Source organism: Aedes aegypti, chromosome 2, assembly GCF_002204515.2.
Source record: "Aedes aegypti strain LVP_AGWG chromosome 2, AaegL5.0 Primary Assembly, whole genome shotgun sequence".
NCBI classification, from domain to species: domain Eukaryota; kingdom Metazoa; phylum Arthropoda; class Insecta; order Diptera; family Culicidae; genus Aedes; species Aedes aegypti.
The window spans coordinates 311,583-329,770 of record NC_035108.1 but is presented as its reverse complement, the minus strand read 5'-3'; the positions used below and the strand labels follow the sequence as shown (position 1 = coordinate 329,770).

Here is an 18,188-nt window from a genome sequence, read left to right as displayed (position 1 = left end):
ACTATACCATTTAATTCCACAAGAGTTTGTACACGACACTGAAGACCTGAGAGAGAGGAGACAGCTCACTGACAACTGGCTTGTTTTCTAGGCTTCTTGGATTTCTTCTTCTCATGTTTGGGTTGTGCACAATGGATCGGAGAGCACAAACTGGGTCAAAACCATTTTCACATTCCATTTGCTATCAAAAAGGTCATAAAATTTTAAAATTTCAATATCAATTTGAGTCCAATTGTCAATGTTTAAATAATCAATTATTTTATATGCGAGATCACAGGAAAACAACCTGAATTTTCAATCATACCCAGTTTTAGTTTGGCCAAATGTTGACGGTTTTTCACGCTCTGCCCTTCCAATGTGCGGTTTTCCTGTGACAGTTGATGACAGGTTCCCTTGACTTTTGGGAGCTCGCAATCTAAGCCAGCTGTCTCCTCTCTCTCAGCTGAAGACGGCCTTACAGTTGAGTAAATACTAAATTCGGTATAGTACTAAATTCAGTTTTTTCATCTACTTGTAAATTTTAGGCAAGTTTTTCTGCGAGACAATCTATAATCTGCCTCACTATGGGCAAAAAATTATTCTCAAGCATCTATGCAAAACTAACACATCTTAAAGCATTCTCATGACAAGCCCGGAAATGCATAAAAAGCGAAATAGCTTTTATTTTGATTTTGATCAGTGCAATGGAAATTTGGCTAAAAATTGCAATTTTCACGCATAAAGCCAATAGCGTTAACTTTTCCAAACATCAATCAATTTCTATTATATTTGGAGTGGAAGTATTTAACTTGGACAGCATTTTAAACATCATTACATTTATAATATTTATTTTGAATTGAGTTAGAAATATTGGAATGAAACTTTCGCCCCTCTTTCCCCCACTAACATCACATGTAGCTGCCTCCATTCAATTAGGCATTTCACGGCGAAATTCTCTCTCTTTCGCGCTTCAACAAAACCTGAAAACAATGGTGCCAGCTCCTGTCAACTTAGGTACTACAATGCTCATATTTGGCCACAATGTGCGTCGTATTGATGCACTTTGCAAAGTTTCAGACGATTTGGCCGAGAAAAACCCCCCCTGCTTAAGTGAAACATGGAAGTGCCCAAGTGGTTCTGCACCATAAGAGTAGAACGCAATGAATAGTAAGAGATGATTCATTCACACTATAAGGTGCGAAAATTGTTCATAGCACGAGCAATAGGGTGCAGAGCTACTTGGGTACTTCTATGATTCACTTTGGCATGGGAGGTTTTTCTCGGCCGAATTGTCTGAAACTTTGCAATTAGAAGCACTTTAATACGACGCTTAATGTGGCCAAAGATAAACACAGTAGCTTCCAGAACAACCCACTGCCGAAGTGAATCACAAGTGCCAAGAGTAGGATCCGGTTCTTGCTTTACGGTACGAAATATACACCATATCACTCATTGAACATATCTGCTTTGTTCTTTCATAAGGGCCTATCTGCATTAATTGATTTCTCTTCATCTCTTTGCGTTTATGCAAAAAACTGATTCTCTTTTCGTAACATATTTTTGTGCGGTAGGATGAAGAATCACTATATTTTGTTTCATTAAGAAGATACAGATTTATATAGTTTAGCGAAGTTATTAGCGAAAGAGAGGATCGATTAAGAGAAATCGCTCATGTCAGTTAGGCCCTATTGAAGTAACAGCACAGATATGCATTTGTTTCAACACTATTCGATAGACTGATCTGTTTTGTACATGAACTAATTAATGTCAAAAAATAAAGTGTGCATCAATTTTTATTCGAAATTTCACATTAAATTTCTCGCAGCAACTTCGCATATAAGCAAAGTGTTGGATAGTAGGCGACTTGTGGATCATCTAATCCATTTCATCACTGATATGGCACTTTTATTTTCGTAGCATGTTTTTTTTCTATTTTTTACAAAGGGGAATTCTGCAAACAGACCCCCTGAGAAGGTAACTCAGGGAGTGTGGGGATGACGCACCCGCTTAAACCAGCCCATGCACTGTACGTGAGCAATTCTTTTTGAACTGGTCAAGCGGTGTACAGTGCATCGACATCACCCTTGGCCTCAGACCCTTATCTCCCCGGAACCCCCTTACGGTATTTCTTCCGGGAGGGGCCTGTGCATTAGGGTGCGGCTTAGTTTTCAAAAGTTCTCAAAACCAAAAATACGTGTCCTCCACTGAATTCAAATCACATTCAAAGAGAAACCTCAAAATTTGAGCCAAAAATATTAACAATCAGAGGTGGCGCAAGCGTCTTGAAGGTGAATTTTCAAGTTATAAAAAATGACCTTCAGTGATGGAAACATAACTTTGTTATTTAACTTTTAATTTTTAACTTTAACTTTTAGCACCATTATTTTTCAAATTAAATTCATAAAAACTTTGTAGAACATCGAATTAGTCTAAAATCAAAACTTGTTAGTTAAAAATACTTTTATTCAAAATTTTCTTCATTTTACTATAAAAATTATTTATGTTTGGTCATAACTTCACAAATACTCAATCGAATCTGATTGTTTTTGCATGTTTTTGAAGCAATTTTAGTTGTTTTTAAACTGTTCATGCAACACATTTAAAATAAAAAATGGGTTTGACTTAGTTATTCAACAAAAACTACCCAAAAACATGATTTTTTAATGAAAAAAAAATCAAATTGCTTTGGATTATTTAAGTTTTTTCTTCGGAAATTGCATATTTCCTATAAAACTTAAATTTATAAAGCATCTTGCCTCGATTACGAGTTGAACAGTGCATATATTTTTTAACATATGCAAACATATTTTTGTTTCAAAATTAATTAAAAATTTTTGCAAAGTCCTTCCCAAAGGTTTAACAAATGGCAATCGATTCTGAGTGCCCGAACCTATGCAGGTACTGTCTATAGCAACCATGTCCTGACAGAAACTGCGTCAGGTGGAAATTCACTTCCCCCTGGTTTCTTCCATACCAATCTGACACATTTGGTATTAGCCTATGAGTCTATTTAGCCTTAGTTGAGTTATCCCATTCCTGCTGCCAACTTCTGAGCGTTGCCTCTTTACACGTGTCGCGGACTCCTCTGGTATTGAACATCCTCCTTGATGATGAGCCCGATGGGCGTCAACCCGGCTACGATGCACACGGCCTCCTTAGATACCGTTCCGTATGCGCTCGCTACTCTTAAGCACATGATCCTGTACGTGCTTACCAACCGCTTTAGGTTTCTGTTCGTTCTAAGCGCTTTTGACCAGACAAGTCCTCCATACCTTATGATGGATAGCGCCACTCTTGCCAGGAGTTTGCGTTTGCTGGCAATTACAGCAGAGCAGTTAGGCATCATCCTCATCACCCCAAGATGCCTAAGGGATCGCTTGGACTCTATGGTGCAATAACCTACCGTGATAAGCACCCGTTGCTCGGACTTGCAGTTGTTGACCACCACTCACTACCTCAGTTTTGTGACGGGCCAGTCCTAGTTTCCTAGACTTCATCCATTCCTCAACTATGGAAATAGAGTGCGCTACTGTCAACTCCACCACCTCCATAATCGACACCCATAATTCAAACAAACTCGAGGGTGTTAATTTTGGGTCCAGGTCATTTGGTCGAACGCCATTTGTCCAAAAGTGCCATTCGGTTGAATGCCGTTTAGCCGAAAAACTAATGGGAAACTAATGACGACTTACCTTACCACAAAATTGAGATTGCTCTATGTTAGCTCTCTATGGCTAAAGTTGACCGATTCAACATTAAACTTACGTCATGTAAAAGCTTTTTATTTTGGTTTTTGCGAAAAAAAAATATAAAAACTACGAAAAATAATATTTTTTGTATCGCTTGTGCCACTATAGAAACACAAGTGCGTATAGAATGCATATGCATAAAATAGAAAACTTTGAAAAAAAAATTCACATTAAAATATATGAAAATTTCTAGAAAAACTAGAAATTTTTATATTTTTTCACGATAAACATATTTTTATCAGATTTTTCAATTTTGTCTGAATAGTTGAAATTTTAAGCTTTCATTCCTTGAGCTTGAGCTTGATTGGCCGCCCGTGGATGCACTCCAGTATCGCCAGATCAGCAGCACTTACACAAGGAACCAACCGAATAACTGCTTGGGACTAACAGGCATCCTCAGTGTATAAGTGCTGGTGATCTTCTATTTTTAGGCAACAATGGCACCTGCCACGTCAGAATGCAGACCAATGAGGGGAAGGGGGAGGAATTGATGATGCATTGAACTGGCTCCCACGTAGACCGTATATTCCACTGCATCCACGCCAGTTCATGCGGGAGTGTATGGATTGGGGGAAAGGAATGGCAGAGAGGTTTGCTTTTGTGGTTAGCAGACTGCCTATGTATCAGGCGTAAGAAAGGCGTGCGCGTGGAAGTAGGAAGCGTTAGGGAAACGGTTTCTTGTCCGTCTCTGGTTCTAGCGTTTGCTATGAACGAATAGTTTGAGTGTGATATATTTAGAATGGAAGATAGAAGCAAGGGAGAGATACACAACTACAAAGTACGAGGAAAGGGACGGGCCTGGGATTGAACCCATGACCTTCTGCATATGAAGCAGAAGCGGTAGCCATCAGACCACCAACCCCGTCTTAGTTGAAATTTTAAGCTTTCATTCCATACAAAAAGATTGGAAATCGGTTAAGCTGTTCAAAAGTTATAATTTTTTTTAAACATTACAAATCTAATGCGCTGAGACCTACAGTGTGTGCCGATAAAAATGACTGATTTTTTATTTTCAAAAAAATATATCTCAGAAACTAAAAAACATACATCGCTGAAAATTTGACAGTATACGTCAAATTTTCTGAACTTTCAAGAAAAAATGAGAACAGCGATAGCCCCTTTGGTCCCGAGGCCTTCAAAACACGAAGAAACGGAAACTATTGAGTTTTTTCATGTAAAAACACACAATTTTTGTGAAATTTTATATTTTTCCTGAAAAGTCAAAATCTTTAGCCTTCATTTCGTCCAAAAAGATTGAAAATCGGTCAAACGGTTCAAAAGTTATAATTTTTTTTTTAAATAAACATTTTGCAAAATCGCGATTTTTCTGGTCACCCTATTTCGGAAATGGTCACCCTAATCAAAAAATCCAAAAATACGTGTATCCTTATTTCGGATAAGGAACAAAATAGCAAATTTTCCCGGAATTCGGAGACCCACTACATCGGTTATATATATATATATATAATCAAAAAATCCAAAAATACGTGTATCCTTATTTCGGGGAGACCCACTAAATCGGTTTTATATATATATATATATATATATATATATATATATATATATATATACATATATATATATATATATATATATATATATATATATATATATATATATAAATATATATATATATATATATATATATATATATATATATATATATATATATATATATATATATGTATATATATATATATATATATATATATATATATATATAAAACCGATTTAGTGGGTCTCCCCGAAATAAGGATACACGTATTTTTGGATTTTTTGATTAGGGTGACCAGAAAAATCGAGATATTGCAAATTTTTTATTTGTTATTTTTAATTTTAATTTCACAAAAATTGTGTTTTTCACATGAAAAAACTCAAGTTTCCGTTTTTTCGTGTTTTGAAGGCCTCGGGACCAAAGGGGCTATCGCTGTTCTCATTTTTTCTTGAAAGTTCAGAAAATTTTACGTATACTGTCAAATTTTCAGCGATGTATGTTTTTTAGTTTTTGGGTTATTTTTTTTTTGAAAATAAAATTCAGTCATTTTTTATCGGCACACACTGTAGGTCTCAGCGCATTAGATTTCTTCTTCTTCTTCTTTCTGGCGTTACGTCCCAACTGGGACAAAGCCTGCTTCTCAGCTTAGTGTTCTTATGAGCACTTCCACAGTTATTAACTGAGAGCTTTCTTTGCCAATTGACCATTTTTGCATGTGTATATCGTGTGGCAGGTACGAAGATACTCTATGCCCTGGGAAGTCGAGAAAATTTCCAACCCGAAAAGATCCTCGATGGGTGGGATTCGAACCCACGACCCTCAGCTTGGTCTTGCTGAATAGCTGCGCGTTTACCGCTACGGCTATCTGGGCCCCAGCGCATTAGATTTGTAATGTTTAAGAAAAATTAACTTATAACAGCTTAACCGATTTCCAATGGAATGAAAGCTTAAAATTTCAACTATTCAGACAAAATTGACAAAATCCTTATTTCGAATAAGGAACAAAATAGCAAATTTGCACGGAATTCGGAGACCCACTAGATCGGTTTTTCATGGAATGGCTATATATATATATATATAATATGATTAACAAGCTTTCATATTGTGCTACATATCATACAGAGAGCGATAAGTGAGAGATTCTCTCAATTTTCTCAGGATTCAATCCCTGAGAATCACTATTTCTAATTTCTGTTCCTATAGTAGCGCTAACTAACACTAACGCGAACTAACACGGCGTAGGCAAAACATAAAACAAAACCGTATGTTTATAAAACTTTTATATTTAACCTTTAAAGTTCTTTATTTTTTCTTTTTTTTTGTTAGAAAAATAATAATAACAATCATATTTGACTATTTATTCTGATCGTTTTTTGAACAAAATTAAGCACTGAATCAAAGGTACTTAAATGAACAGCATCTGACATATACTGCCGTGAAACGCAAATCAGCTCCATCTGTGAAATGTAGGCATTGAGAAAGTTTCCAAACTCGTTTCCCATATGAAAATTCAAAAAATCCCAGAGGATTGAAACATGATCAGATCTTAATAAAACTTTCACAACTTGCTTTTCACCTCGATATCTTTTCGAGAAAAATATAGAGATGATCAAAACACGGTTATTTTCTGTGTTACACGGGGTGGAAATCTGTAGTGGGACGGATATGCGGTTACTTTTCATTATGGGACAATTTGACTTGCTATTTTTTCCTAATATTCCGAACAAATCATATTGTCTTATGAGTTGAGCTGAAAGAGCATTGAAAAATATGTTGTAAACTGAACTCAACTCAATTTTGACGAAAATGCAGATGGGACTGACTTGCGATTCACGGCAGTATTTATATATATAAAAAAACTTTTCGAAGATGTGTAACAAAACGACCATTAAAAGCCACTAGTGTGACTATAGGGGGTTATCTACTATAAGTACACCGACTCTATTATGAGAATTTTCCTTAGAACAATGCTCAAACGATTTTGCACTGAAATAAAATCTATCGTACAGGTTAAAGATATGGCCATAGAGGATAGAATTTCTTGAAAATTATAGTTATTATGGGATAACAGGTGGCAATAGTGTGCAAATATCAAGCACGAACAAAAACGGTACGAGCGCTGCGGGTGGCTGATTAGTCAATTACCATGTATTTGAATCAACCGTTCAAAATCCCAAAACAGTAATAAATCGTCTTTTAAAAATTAATTCGGGTTTGCCACACGCTTCATGAATTTGTTTCCATATATTCTTATGAAATACCGCCACGTAATAGCAATTTACTGCTACACAACTGCCATTTAAACTGATGTTTGAGTGCGCTGCACTGTCCATACTCGCATAACAGTCCCATTTATATAGGAAATCCCATAGATTATGGGACTGTTATGCGAGTATGGGCAGTGCAGCCTATAAGTATTCTAATTGTTGATTCAAAAGAGTTGTAAATGATAGGTGATATTCAATAATGTGTGGGAATAGTTTTTATTATTTGTTAAAACGCATATAATTTTATTTATTGATTTTTATTTCATTTTTAAGTAACTGTAAAAGTTTGTTATATTATTTGAACTTTTGGTTTGAACAATTGTATTTCAGAACCATATATATAATTTTAGTATTGATTAAATACGAGTGACGGAGTATTTTCTGACATTCCCGTTTAAACACACATTGTTTTAAAATATATGTCTTAAATTATATTGTTCGTGGTTGGCACATCGATGCTTTATAAATGCATTATTTTGATCAAACGGTCCATAGAATTTTATGATGACGATGAAACACGGATGTTGATGAAGAAGGCAGCTATCGCGTTCCGTCACATACGATCTATTTATGGCTCGAGTCGTGTTCTTTTGTAACAATGTTCAGGTAAAGAGTCTGCAATCATTTTGATATTTGCCACTTCGGTTTCCAGTTCTGCTAATTCGCGTTGATAACTTTTGATGTTTTGTGACTGAATGTTTTTCGACTCGTTTAGCACGTGTAACTTGTTTGTAAGCTGTGCATCCTCCAACTCTTTCTCAGCCGCCATCAAACGGTCCTCTGTAATACAAATTAGAAGTAAACGATAATGAATATAATGGTATTATATTATTCTTATCAAATTGTTCTTTCAGCATGCACTTACCTAACGCATCCAGACTTTGAACGTCAATGTCGCGTAAATCAGCCAGTTCATCAATTATAGCCTTGATATCTTTCATAGCTTTATCGACTTGCGTTTTTGCTTCGTTTGAGTTGAGCTGAGCTTGTCCAACTTTTTCCTTAGCCTCTTTCGTAAGGTTGAAATCCTTACGAATATTCGTTTCTCGTTCGGATAGACTGTTCTCAGTTTTAGCTAATCGGCCATTCAATTGGTCGGCTTCATGCCTCAAATCTCGAGCAGTATTTTTCGTTGTATTGGCTCTCTTTTTGATGTTGTCAGCGAGCTAAATAAAACAAATATTTAATAATGAATATGGATGTCTTATTATTTGTATACTTGTAAAATAAAAATAGATCAATATTTAAAAATTTGTCCCTTATAGTTCTTATGCATCTTCTTTTTCTTCTTCTTCATTACGTCCTCACTGGGACAAAGCCTGCTCCTTAGCTTAGTGTTCTTATGAGCACTGCCACAGTTATTAACTGAGAGCTTTTTTGCCAAAGTTGCCACATTCGCATTTGTATATCGTATATCGATGATACTCTATGTTCAAGGAAGTCAAAGAAATTTTCATTACGAAAACACTCTGGACCAACCGGGAATCGAACCAAGACACCTTCAGCATGGCTTTGCTTTGTAGCTGTGTACTCTAACCACTCGACTTAAGAAGGCCCCTGGTTTTATACATCATGATCATAAAGTTTTTGTGTACGCAGTATAGTTCAAGGTGACTCATTCATATTTAAGAAAAATCAAGTCGGAAAAAACCTTAAGCTACACGCACTGGTGATACAAAAATTTGTTTGAGACAATAAAAACACAATTTTAAAACTGCTATAACATATATAACTAAAAATAGGCAAATGTTTTACTGCAAGTGTATCCAGCAAATTTGTCTATATCGATGTTTTTTGGAAACTTTACATAGGATGGCTATTTTGATGTGCAAATAGTTGATCAAAATCAAATTTACAAAAAAAGGCACCAAACAGGGTTATATGTTATATACCCAAAAACTGCTGTTTTTTTTCAAAACTGTGGTAAAACGTGATATTTTTATGTCTTTTTCGCATGATTTGTATATATTGCCAAATTTAAAGATAATATGTAAATTTTAGGTAAGTTTTTTCGTGAGACAATATGGTCGGTGGTCAGACTAGATGATATTTTGGCCTTGTAAAAATAAGTCAAGGATTTCTACAATTTTGATTTTTCAAATGCAGTTTCGATATAGACGATTCACCAAATAGATTATTTACAATATTACGGCAAATAGTGCAAATATTAAGTCCTTCCAAATTCTTGGAGTATATGTTTCTGAATTTCACAAAAAGCACTTTGTCTGATCTAACTAAACACCGCCCATAAAGGCTCGAACTTTTACTCTACTATGGGCCAGAAACAAACATTTTATTTCCAAATAATAATGAAAAGCCAAAGCACTTCACAGCATCCTTATAAAATGCATAGCAACGCCCTTAAATAAAAAATGAAATGAGATTTTATTTTTATTTTGATCCATGCAATGAAAATTTTATCGAAAATTGATATTTTAGCGCAAAACCAACAAATAGCCATAACTTTTCCAAATCTCAATCGATTTCTATAATATTCGGAGTGAACCACTATGACATTAATAATATTGGGCTTTTATTGAGCTAGAAATCCTAAAAGGAATCTTTTGTCCCATTTTATTTATCAATTATTTATCAAGGGTTTTAATTGCAATTAATCTACACTAGTGCAAATTATTGGTTCCTCATAATTAATTTAAAAAGTATCGTATTCGGTTTATTTTATTTATTTTTTTTTTCTATCTTTATTAACGAGATTTTTAGCCCTGGGCTAGTTCATCTCGGGATTAACGGCTTTACTTCCCTTCCGAAGGAAAATTTTATCGAAAATTGATATTTTAGCGCAAAACCAACAAATAGCCATAACTTTTCCAAATCTCAATCGATTTCTATAATATTCGGAGTGAACCACTATGACATTAATAATATTGGGCTTTTATTGAGCTAGAAATCCTAAAAGGAATCTTTTGTCCCATTTTATTTATCAATTATTTATCAAGGGTTTTAATTGCAATTAATCTACACTAGTGCAAATTATTGGTTCCTCATAATTAATTTAAAAAGTATCGTATTCGGTTTATTTTATTTATTTTTTTTCTATCTTTATTAACGAGATTTTTAGCCCTGGGCTAGTTCATCTCGGGATTAACGGCTTTACTTCCCTTCCGAAGGAAGTCGTCACTGAAATTTTTTGTGACTATCTCGGGGATGGGATTCGATCTCAGGTCCTCGGCGTGAGAGGCGTGTGTTCTAACCACTACACCAGGTCCGTCCCCCATATTCGGTTTAAATTTTTAAACGACTTTGATAGTGCTTGTAAGGAACAACACAAACTTGTGCCGATATTTATATGAATGTAATCCTTACCTTAGATGCTTCTTCGGCGTATTTTTTCTGAGCGGTTTGCGCATTACTACGAGATTCCGCAGCGTTTATGTTGGCGTTTTTCAATGCCTAAAATTGATTTATTGAAGAATAAAGGAATTGTTAAGAAAAAAAAAATTTACTCACTGCTTCTGAATTGGCAATCAGTTCAATAGCGTTTTCTATTTGTCTTTTAATACTGGGCACAGATTTGAGGGCTTCTGCGGCTTTTTGTTTCGATTCTTCAACTTGATTTTTGAACCCAGAGAGTGTGTGGTAGGTAAAGTTGGCTTTCTTAAGGGTTCCATCCCCTTCTGCTACTGCTTTCTCCGCTAATTCTCTTGCGAATTCCAACTCTTGGACGGCTCTGATCGCATCATCCTTCTGCGACTCAGCTCTAGAAGAGATAAGTTAGATATTTATCGATGTTTGTAAATGTGAAATACATATACGAGAATTACCTTTCAAGTAGCGTGTTTGCAAGCTCTATGTTTTCGCTGACGTCGGTTAATAGAGTGTTGTGATCTTCTATAGTTATATCTAAATCTTGATTGATTTTATCTGCTTCTTTGTTGTATCTGTTGGACTCTTTTTTGATCTGGTCAATATCAATGCTGGGAGGAGATAAATTGTTCACTGCCACGAAAAGGGATAGAGCATCATCATACACTTCATTTGCTTTTGTTAATGCTTGTTCTGTTAACTTTGACACTGTATTAAGTTTGTCTTTAGCTTGTTGTAATTCAGAAGAAATATTCGTTCGGAATTCTTCGCTTATGTTAGACTGTAAGTTAATTGTATTTTTGGCCATATTATGAGCCTTAGTGGCCTTATCAAGAGCCTCTTCAGCTTCTTTTTTATTTTCATCGGCTTCTTTTTTAAACTGATCTGCGTATTGTCGGGCTTCTCGAGAAATTCCACTAATTTGGTTGGTTTGATTACCCAGTCGGCCTGAAATATCTCGAGCTCTATTTAAGGCTCCATTTCCATCAGTTTGTAATATGTCGATTGCGTTATCAAGTTCCTTACGAGCCTCTTTTATTTGAGTGTTTGCTATTGTTGCATTGCTGGTTCCTTTGCCTATTTTCAAATCCATCGTTTTTTGAGATTGATCTGCCTTGTTGAGTAAATCTTCAACAGTTTCTAAACGTTTCTCTAAATCTTGCAACATCTCATTTAGTGTCTTATCTCCTCCACCAGAACCACTCTTTGCATCTTCTACTAAAATATCAATTTTATCTTGAACGGCTCTTAGTTTCGATACAAATTCGTTATCATCTATTACAATTGGTTTGGATTGGATGTCTTGTAAAATTTTGTTCAAGTTAGCCAACTTTTGACGGTGTTCGTTTGCTGCTTCTTGCACTAAGTTGTAGCACGCTGGACAATCGAGACAACCTTGATGGCGATCATACTTGTTCTCTTTACAACGATCACAACGTCTACCTTCGACATTGTCATTACATGGGCACTGTCCATATTGATCGCATTGGGAACCCTTCGAACCGCTTGGGTCACAGTCACAAGAGTTACATCCTTCTAGTGAAAATCCATAATGTGCTACTGCACATTTGTCGCATTTTTTGCCGACAACTCCTGGCTTACAATAGCATTCTCCAGTGTATGTATCGCATGATGAATTGAAGCTTCCCGTTGGATCACAATTGCAATTTTCACAACCGTTTCCAGATATTATGTTCCAGTAACCATTCTTGCACTCGTTACAATTACGACCAATTACGTTAGGCTTGCATTGACAATTTCCTAAAACAGTAATTGAATAAATGATATGTGCGTACGCAAAACAATAATTCATAATTACCATTATTGGGATCACAGATGGAAATGCCCTTGTCCGTTTGTTCGGTGCCTCTAGGATAGCAACTACATTGTTCACAGTTACCGTGAGGTAATGCCAGTGGATCTCCAAAGTGACCTTTAAAAAGAATTTTGTTAGTGTCAGTTACAAAAATTCTAATTTACATCAATTAACCGGAACAGAAAACTAAAATATTTATTGATATGCTCCAAACCAAAACCAATTTTGGCGACATTTTAGTTCCCTGTATGTACACATCACTCAGAGTCTATCTTATCTTGCCTTTGAAACGTTTAATCATTGCTCACCTGGTAAACATTGGTCGCAGTGGACGCCAGCTGTATTGTGAATACACTTTAAGCATTCACCAGTAGTGCGATTACAATTACCGACTGCGTTTGGATCAACATTGCCATTACAATCGCATGATTGGCACATTCGAATGGCACCGTGGACACCGGTTGGATCTCCATAATAGCCATCGGAACATAGTTCACATCGAGGGCCTTGAAACAGAAATAATATTGATCTGGATGCTCGAATATTTTATTGTAAAAAAATAAAAATTACCAAAGTATCCAACTGGGCATTCCAAGCATATCACTGATTCGTCTGCCATTTGCATACATGCTCCATTATTTGGACAAGGGCAACGTTTACAATCATAAGGAGTTCCTCCTAAAGCGTTACCATAATATCCCTTTGCACACTGATCGCACGTATCACCTGCAGTATTATGTTGGCATATACAACGTCCAGTTTCAGAATCGCATATCTCTGCATGTTTATTGCAATCGCAAGGTATGCAAGGCATAAATGGTCCACCCAGAGCGGGGTTGTGTCTATAACCTGGCGCACATGATTCGCAAAATTGACCCAAATAGCCTTCTGGACATGTGCATTGTTCAATCCAAGTTGCTGGCCGCCCAGCTGCTCCTCGATGTGCAGTTTGCAATTCAACATCATCCAAAAATGCTTCGCCATAGTCGGAGTAAATAGCTCTTATTTTAATGGCAGTGAGGTTGCTCAGTATAGACATAAACCCTCTAGCTGACATAGATGGCTGCCAAGAATATTCAGGATGTTCATGAAGCGTGAAGGAAAATTCTTTCATCTCGTCATCAGGCATTTGTTGATTTTGTGCAAATATTGGCAGCGATATACTACTGTTTGATCCTTGTAGTATGACATCAAACGTAGACACATCTGGTCTTGGTTGTCCAACGAGTTGAAGTCGGAATTTCAAAACCTTATTGTATGATGCTCGTTGATCGCCGAGAAAACGGTCTGGAGCCAGGAAGTATATCGGTTCATATCCTTGCGCACCGACACCGATAGTTTGTCCTTTTGAATTGTACTTGATATCTACAGCAGTTCCACTTGCAGTTGCGGCTGTCCACTTTTCTTTATGCTTGTTGAAATTAGAAGTGGTAGACACTATCGAGTATCCTGCAGCACTTGTGCACTCACTGGTATGACCATAACAGAAACATGGAGTACATCCAAACTTATTTTCCAAATCCAAATTGAAGTATCCCGGCCGGCACTCGCGACAGTGACGTCCTTCTACATTTTCCTTGCAAGCACAAATTCCAGTGTTGGGATCACATGATGGAGTATTGTCGAAGGAACCTCTAACGTCGCAATTACAAGGTTGACAACCATGAGGTCCGAAATTGTAAAAGTTATTTTCACAGCGATCGCACTTTTCTCCCGTTACTCCAGGTTTGCACTGGCATTTTCCTTCCGCATTACATTGCAGTGACCTAGATCCCGTTGAATCACAACCACAATTGATGCAATAGCCATCTTCACGCATATAGAAATTCTCCTTGCACCGTTCACAATTCGGTCCATCACGATTGGCACCACATTCGATACAATGTCCTCCATGGCCAGTCAAATTATACAGTTGACGATCGAAGAAACATTTCGTTGAATATCCGTTACAGTTGCACGCTGAAATAGTTCAAAACCATGTTCAATTATCCTTTACCGACTAACTTATAATTGGATTATACAATTTATGAAATACCACGGTAAAGACACATTTTTTTTATTTTTGTGAATGTAAGCCTCTAATTTATTGCACAACAGAATTATTGCTATCAAAAGTATTGAAATATTATTCATGTTGCTTTTCGATGTTGATTGACTTCGCGACTTGACTCAGCGACCAAACGGCTTATAATGGAATGAAACGATTCTACAAAGGCTATCGAGAATATCGTTCAAAAGGATGAGAGAAAATGTGCCCTCGGTGACAACTTTTCTTAAATGGAAACTGACATTACTGGTTTAAAATTGATCAAAGAAGAAACGGCTGACACCATCAATTGTTTCATGTCAAGTCACATATTTTGGTTAGTTATTACTCACGTTTGCACTCATGAACATTCTTCGATGTGGCTCGTCCCCATGGTGCATCATTATAAAAAGGTAAACATTTTTCACAATCTGGCCCATCGGTATAATGTTGGCATTTACATACTCGTCCTCGTTGACCACTATTGCTGGTACTTGTGATACATTCACTTGCATGACCGTTACATTTACACCTGGCGCCAACTGCAATATCGGCTATAGCATAAAAGTAAGATTGAAGCACCTGAGCATCGCCAAATACTTCATCTCCGAAAGTGTTCAAGCGGTCCAGCGTTATGCGAATATCAGTGGCGGTTACCCATTGCTGAAATATTGTATATACAGATTATCCAGAACTATTCATCATATCCTTCGTTGCTAAATTACCTGTAATTCCAGGCTGTGTTCAAAGTTTATTGCACTGGGTCTTCCTTCAAGCGATGAGAAAGCTATATTACCATCTCGCAAGGGTGAAATGTCACTGTACTCGCTAGTACATAATGCACGAGATTCATCCTCTCCCTTCATTACCGAAAGAGAATCTGGAAGACCATATGTGTCTCGGCATGTGGCACTGTAGTATTGATATGGAGTCCACGTGCCATTTGGTGTTACTCGCTTGTAAATGGCAAATGATTCAGGACGCGGTGAGTAAAAAACAATTCGAATGTACGTGATGTCAAACGATTTTCCAAGATTTAGCGTTAGATTCACTTGATTTGGGTACTGGATTCCTTCGAACATTGTTTCTGATTGCCACCATGTAGGGTTGGTTGGATCATGTAAATCGGTCAAAAAATGTGGAGCATGTTGATTTTCTCTACAATCATCGCAACTCTTCCGATTGGAGTATCCAGTTTGCACACAAAAGTTAGTCACACCATCTTCGCCACAAGTGTTGGTGGCCTCTATTTCAACCTGATATGCAGCATTCTCGAACTCGGGTATACAGCGCTAAAAATGTAGATGACAATTATTACATTCATCTGCGTGCCTCCGTAATCGCTTGGGTCTAAATTGAAAAAAATGTGTATGCCATCTCATTGTATCACTAAGCCGTAGAGAGCAGCTTGTTGCTTCCTTATCAAAATTGTAACGTACGAAATAGCTGATATTTTGCTTCCGGAATATAATACGCTAGTTATAAGTACTTTTTTTATTATCATTACTTTCATTTACGCTACGTTGTGTGGCCTTTTCAAGCTTGAATTAAGACTGGCATCAATTATTGTGATGTGTCCATAGGTTCATTTGAATTATCTATAGACGATCTTGATTTGTGTGTAATCTGTGTAACTATTCTGAAAGATTCAATTCTTGAACATAATTTACATACAAGCAAGATTTACAATTTAAGTGATATATTATTAGTCTACAGCAATCACTCACCTGCGGTCTCCCGTATGGATCGTAACATTCCAATGGTGGTAGATAGTGTTGATTATCACTTGCCGTGATCGTAGTTGCCCTTAGTATTGCCAGTACTGATAAATAGTGGATGATCGTCTTTGGCAATTGGATAGCCATTTTCATCCTGATAATTTTTGTCCAGAGTTTTGATGGAATTGATTTATGCTCCTTTGATTGCTAAGCTAATTTGCGCCCCCACCAAATAGTTGCATTGTGTTAGCAGCAAACCTATTGATATATTTCTGAAAAAAAACTACGGTTCGTGCACTATTAGACCGATAAGCACATTTGGCCAAAAAATATGTTGTATCAACTAAAATTTACACGATCGCCTGGGTGGAGCACAAAGTGAATTTCGACACTAACACTAGATCAGATCGGTTAACCACGAAAAAGCGGACTAAAATAAACATTTGTATGCTGTCTGCTCATGTATCCATCATTCCGTACGCTCTATTCTTCATATTTCAACTCACTATGCAAACCTCGCACATCTGTTAATTAAAACAAACTGCATGAATCTTGAAATAAGCAATGATATCATGGACTCTTTTTTTGCTTGGACAAGATTTACTTATGTTTCGATTACGTCATCATTTCAAAGCATTCGTTGCAAAAAGTAATGATTTTCTCTTCATGAATGAAATCATTTAGTAACATGAAGCGCTCAAAAACCATCAGGAATTTCGTCATATATTAGAATCAAGAACCAAGCGGAATGTTGAAGCACCTTATCTCGAATCGAGATAATGTAGGGTTCAAGTTGAACAGACTTTTCCAATGAATGATTCTCAGTAGCATGCTTCACTTTGTTCTACTTTTTCGAATTAACATGAGTAATTGCTTCATGAATTATATTGTCACTTTTGAAATCAATCACTTATCACAATTGGCCTACAACCAAAAATTGTTCACTTTCAATCTATCTTAGAACTAAGATGGTGCACTCCATGCGTGGAAACATACTTTTATACGACTCTCGAACCTCAATACTGAACGAAATCTTAAGTGCAACTGAATGTTGATTCCCAAAGCATGCTCTCTTGAGTTCTCCTTATTCTCGTCTTGCTCAGTATTCCTTAACACAACGACAACATGTTGTTGAGAGATTAACTTACACATTCATTTGAATAAATCCATCCCGGCACGACTCGCCAAGTTGGACTATGATCATATGATCGTGTTCAGCATATTCCACATAAAGAAGAACATGTGCGCATGAGTTGCTCAATGTATTTGTGACTTATACGTACAGAAAAAAAAATGATCGTTTGTTATGAGAAATCTTAATGATCGTGAGTGGAACTAGTTTTAATCCTTCTCGCCAATGTTTAGATCTCTCGTAAAATGTAGAATATGCTGTCAGATCGGGATTCGGGATGTTCTATTTTTAACTCATATGTAGTTACTGCTCGAACTTAGCTCATTATATTCCAGCAGAGTCTAATTATTAACCATGTAGAAGCCTGAAAGATTAATCAAAGACATCATTTAAGATTGGTTTTGCACACTTGTATCAAAAAGAAAATATTATTTTCCTCTCCAAAGGCGAACACGCTGACAATGATGGGATACATGCAAAACGTACAGGATGTGTTATTAAAAAATGAAATATTGAATCGGTTTAGTGTTACGCAAATTTGCAAATTTGAAACAAATAAATAACACAAATCATCCAGTCGGCGCCTCTTTGCATATTTGTTAAGAACTGCGTTTTTTACATTTATATAGTGAAAAACAGAAGAGAGGTTTAGGCTAATTACAATAATGTGTGGAACCATTTC

The 18,188-nt window shown here is 36.5% G+C and overlaps 2 protein-coding genes across 7 annotated transcripts in view; one reads left to right on the top strand and one right to left on the bottom strand.

The window, feature by feature from the left end:
- The window catches only part of LOC5566138 (golgin subfamily A member 6-like protein 22), a 165,230-nt gene that overhangs the window by 90,412 nt on the left and 56,630 nt on the right, over window positions 1-18,188 (top strand). The gene's annotated exons all lie outside the window — the stretch shown is intronic.
- On the bottom strand, window positions 7,800-17,455 carry LOC5566123 (laminin subunit gamma-1). 3 transcript variants are annotated; one of them, XM_021839660.1, is made up of 13 exons: window positions 17,371-17,415; window positions 16,913-16,915; window positions 16,384-16,657; window positions 15,382-15,948; window positions 15,010-15,319; window positions 13,201-14,589; window positions 12,939-13,136; window positions 12,634-12,747; window positions 11,273-12,575; window positions 10,959-11,208; window positions 10,815-10,901; window positions 8,356-8,656; window positions 7,960-8,270 (listed from the first exon to the last, which is right to left on the bottom strand). In XM_021839660.1, exons 3-13 carry the CDS (start codon window positions 16,525-16,527, stop codon window positions 8,059-8,061), a joined length of 4,875 nt encoding a protein of 1,624 aa, XP_021695352.1. In that variant the 5' UTR covers window positions 16,528-16,657; window positions 16,913-16,915; window positions 17,371-17,415; the 3' UTR covers window positions 7,960-8,058. The 3 variants fall into 3 exon arrangements, with proteins under 3 accessions (XP_001650503.2, XP_021695352.1, XP_021695353.1); XM_001650453.2 differs by lacking the exon at window positions 16,913-16,915 and having other exon boundaries at window positions 7,800-8,270; window positions 17,371-17,455; XM_021839661.1 differs by lacking the exon at window positions 16,913-16,915 and having other exon boundaries at window positions 16,384-16,646; window positions 17,371-17,416.